Source organism: Zeus faber, assembly GCF_960531495.2.
Source record: "Zeus faber genome assembly, chromosome: 15".
In the NCBI taxonomy this organism is placed as follows: domain Eukaryota; kingdom Metazoa; phylum Chordata; class Actinopteri; order Zeiformes; family Zeidae; genus Zeus; species Zeus faber.
The window spans coordinates 11,752,091-11,756,241 of NC_137194.1; the positions used below are offsets into that span (position 1 = coordinate 11,752,091).

At 47.7% G+C, this 4,151-nt stretch overlaps 1 protein-coding gene across 1 annotated transcript in view; it reads left to right on the forward strand.

The window, feature by feature from the left end:
* Positions 1–831: 831 nt before the first annotated feature.
* znf385a (zinc finger protein 385A) overlaps positions 832–4,151 on the forward strand; it is a gene marked incomplete at both ends in the record, with an annotated part of 43,484 nt that continues 40,164 nt past the window's right edge. The window contains 2 exons of the mRNA XM_080015198.1: positions 832–856; positions 1,793–1,944. Of these exons, the coding sequence (XP_079871324.1) occupies positions 832–856; positions 1,793–1,944 (177 nt within the window). The remainder of the gene's footprint in view (positions 857–1,792; positions 1,945–4,151) is intronic.

The following is a 4,151-nucleotide window of genomic DNA, read 5'->3' on the forward strand; positions in this document are numbered from 1 at the left end:
CTTAATTAGACATAACGAAAAGATCCGGCACGAGAGAGCGCGAGCCGCGATACAAAGGCACACAATGCGAAGATGAGACCAATTATCATCAAGCTGCAGATGTGTTCCACGAGCGCAGAGGAAGGGAGAGGAGAGCCTGGGAACCAGACGAATCTGCAGCTTGCGTTTCATTTGCTTTGGCGTCTGGCCACCCTCCCGTTCAAACTGATTTCCACCCGTCCGTGCCAGGTTCGGGCCAATCACGATCTAATAAGATAAGGTTTGATAAGGTAACGGTGCAGAGGAGCGCCTTTGAGGCACCTTACCAAGATGGCTGCCACTGATGTGGAACGGTCTGTCGAATCCGCCTTTGCGGCAGTATTAAAAGATAAAAGCTTTTGTTGATAAGAAAGATGTGTTTGCTATACTTCCGACAGGATTTGGTCAAATTTCAAAGTCAAATTTACCAACTCACTCCTTCAGTGCTACGTCACATGTTTCGTTGCTCTGATTGGTTGTCTGGTCTATCCAGTTATGCGCAGAGACTTCAGGGTTTCACCGAGTACCCCCAGGGTCTAAGCATTGGCGTTTTTTTAATGTGTTTTAAAGGTTGTTTTTTTTTTTTTTAAACGACCAAAATGTCAACATCACAATGGGTAAAATCTCATTTCATTGTAGAGCTGATTCTAGCGCATTGATTCTCTCTATCCCTCTCCCTCTTCCTCTCCGTCTCTTGGACAAGCGACCCGTCTGTGAATACCCCCCTCCTCTCCGTGCACACGTCAAAAGATGATCACGCGTGGGATGATTTCAACGTTCCGCTGGGTTGGGGTACCGAAACCCGGTACCACCATGGCACCGGCTCCCATTATGATCGGTAACTACCCGATCTAATCGCGACGCAGATTTCGGGCGCCATGCCCCAGCCGCCTGATTGAAATATCCGCCCTCTGGTGCTCCGAAGCCGCCACAAGTACCGTCACTGACGTTATCGTTTTTCGAGCGCCATTCGAAATCCTCTGTATTCCTCTGTACAGAGGATGGACGCGTCGTGTAAAAGAGGGGAAGAGATCCCGGAAAGTCTCTGCGCCGTGTTTAGCTGCTGCTACACCAATATTTTGCTTAATTTGATTGGAATGTTTTGCTTCAACAATGTTTTGGTTTAAAAACTCTGAGAAAGGGTATGAGCTTCCATACGCCGGCCCCGCTGAACTGTTATTATCACAGGGATTTATTTTTCTTTTCTTTTTTTCCCCGCATAGCAGCGTTACTCCACTTTGACACTCCAGGCTCGTCAAGTTGTCGGCCGTGTCAGAACGTACGTCCGCACGACGTCTTTGACAACCCCTCCTCCCCCCAAAAAAAAACCCCCAAAAACCTATCCCGTGCTGGCTCTTCTAGGCCGCCTGCTCTCATTAAGGGGAAATAATTTTTGTCTGGCTCACAGTTGTTCAGGAATTTAATGGGGATGATTGCGTTATCTGTTCTAACAGAGTTTGCTTTGACTGTCTCTCCGTCTCTGTCTGGCTCTGTGGGCTTTATTTACACTCTAATTAAGTTTATATGTTTATGCCGCTGAAATATCTTCCCCAACACCGCAGGAATGCCAAACATAAACACGGGAGATGACAAGGCTGAGGGCAGAGAAAGACGACGTCGTCGTCATATTTGTTGTGATAATCTTCCGCCTCGGATTTGATGGACGAACGAGCCAAGCTCTGTTTACATACACGAGTTGAGAATTATTACCGGGCGTGAATTTATCGTAATCGTGACGCTCTCTCTCTTGTTCTCTTTGTGTTTGCGGATGCAGGAGGAATAAACCGGGCCGGGGCGGCGGTGCCGACGTTCCTGCGGACCCCGACGATGATCCAGCCGCACCTGGACATGAAGCCCTTCCTGCCGTTCCCCATGGAGACCGCCCCCCCTCCGCACAGCTTGGGGCTCTTCCACAACTTCAACACAGTGAGTGGGCCTCACACGTCGACACACACACAGGAAAACACACAAACAAAAAAGGCTTTTGTGCCTCCACACACAGACACACACACACACACACACACACACACACAGAACCCAGCAGGGTGCACACATTCATATACACACTCCACGCAATCAACACATAGACAACAAGAAAACACTCGGTTTTATAACTCTCCACGAATTCAGACGCACTCAATAGATGCAATAGACGTATTAATGCAAAAACATTTTAGCATTAATACGCAAACCCTAATAAATATTTAGATGATGTTTTGCTCCATTCCATCATTCCAGAATTTCCAGATCATGGAAATACACGATGAGAAAAAGAATAATTTATATTGCTTTTCTCGGTAACATACGTAACAATTCAAAATAATGGTAATCCAGCAAGGCTTACTAAAACCCTTATTTTTGGCAAAGGCATAAGGTGCTCAGCACACGCTTCTCTGGTTATGGACGCTCCGTTGGCAATTTCTCAAATCAAAGGCAGGAGGATAAATGGGCAGTGATTCAAACACGGCCCCCTGTATGAGAAATGTGTTTGATGTGCTGTTTCTTTTAGGGCCGTGGAACTGTGTCCCCCGGTGGTCACCAAAATCCGATCGTTTAGATGATACCATGGGGACATTAACCATTTAGCCTATTCAGCATAACACGCCCCACATTCCCCCAGACGCTGTGCACTGTTCTTCCAGTCAGCGCTATGTAAATACATTAGACTTTATATGTATATGGGGCAAAGCTATTTCTGGACAACATGCCTGAGACGGTGTTATTCCCTTTGTGTATACTGTACACTAAGTGTGTGTGTGTGTGTGTGTGTGTGTGTGTGTGTGTGTGTGTGTGTGTGTCATCCAGACCTGTGAATACAGAGAGTTAGCGACAACAGCTACGCTGCCGCCTGCATACCTCAGCAAAACGCACACACACACACACACACACACACACACACACACACTCTTAAAGTGTGTGTGTGTGTGTGCTTTTTCTCATTGGGATGCATCTGTAATTCTGTGACTGCGTGCGTGCGTGCGTGTTTTGCTGAGGTATGCAGGCGGCAGCGTAGCTGTTGTCGCTAACTCTAAGTATTTAGCATGTACCAGGTTTGGCATGACAGGGCGATTAACAGCGAGCAGCAGAGAGCTTCATTGCCCCCACAAGGGCCACAACTAGAAGGTTAAAGGAAGAATGGCCAGAGACATGATGAGTAGACTCTGTGTTCCATACAGTACAGGCATTACATTTGAGGCATTTAAACCGTTCTTGTGGTCCTTATCTGTCTCTCGCTCTTTGACTTCGGTTGCTCTGACTCTCTCCGTCTCTCCTTCCCCTCTTGTGTCTCCCTGCAACGCTAACTCAGCGTCCTTATCTTCAGTGTTTCCACAGGTCCACAGAGACACCATGAATGTTAATAGTGTGGCGCCGTAAACGCGAGCCGGCGTGGCGCGGTGTTTTATAGCCCTGTGTCCAGGAGATGGGGCCATAGGAGAGGGTTGGAGGACGCTGTAACCTTCTCCAGCTCCACCGCACGCCGGAGCGCACTTACACAGCGGCTGCTGCGTTATGAGCGCCGGCGAACGATAGGGTGCTGAACGACAGGTCGGCACATAATGCTGGGAAAGCGGATGTTTGTTTGATTTGCAGAGTGGAAGGGGAGCGTGCCGGGGCTGATCGCTACACACAGGCTTCGTTGTTCAGCTCCCCCGGATTAATTCACCCGTGCACGTTGCCCGCTGTCGCAGGTGGGAAAGAGGATCCATCTCTGGTTTCCACTCATGAATGTGGGAAGCGTTGACGAGATTGTGTTTTCGTGAAGAGAAGCTTGTCTGAGCGCGGCTCTCCGCACCGTGTGTGTTTCGGTAATGTTGAATGGCGAGAGTGACTCCTACTGGAAAGCAGCTTTCCTAAAGGAGTCTTTAAGCCTCATTTAAGTCGTAAAAACACATTTTAATTGGGGGGGAAAAACAAGTACGGCCATTTAACTCATACTCACAGTTGGATTTAGTTTAGGAATGTTGTATATGTCATATGGACTAGCAGGTTGGTGTGTTGGGTTAAATTCACAAAAATGGACAAAGCATGGTAATTGATTTGCGGTGGAAGGAAGTAGAGTCGTTTCTGCTGCTCGGTGTTTATTCCCTTGTTGTTTTAAATTTAATAAAACTTTGACACTCAGATTTAGACAT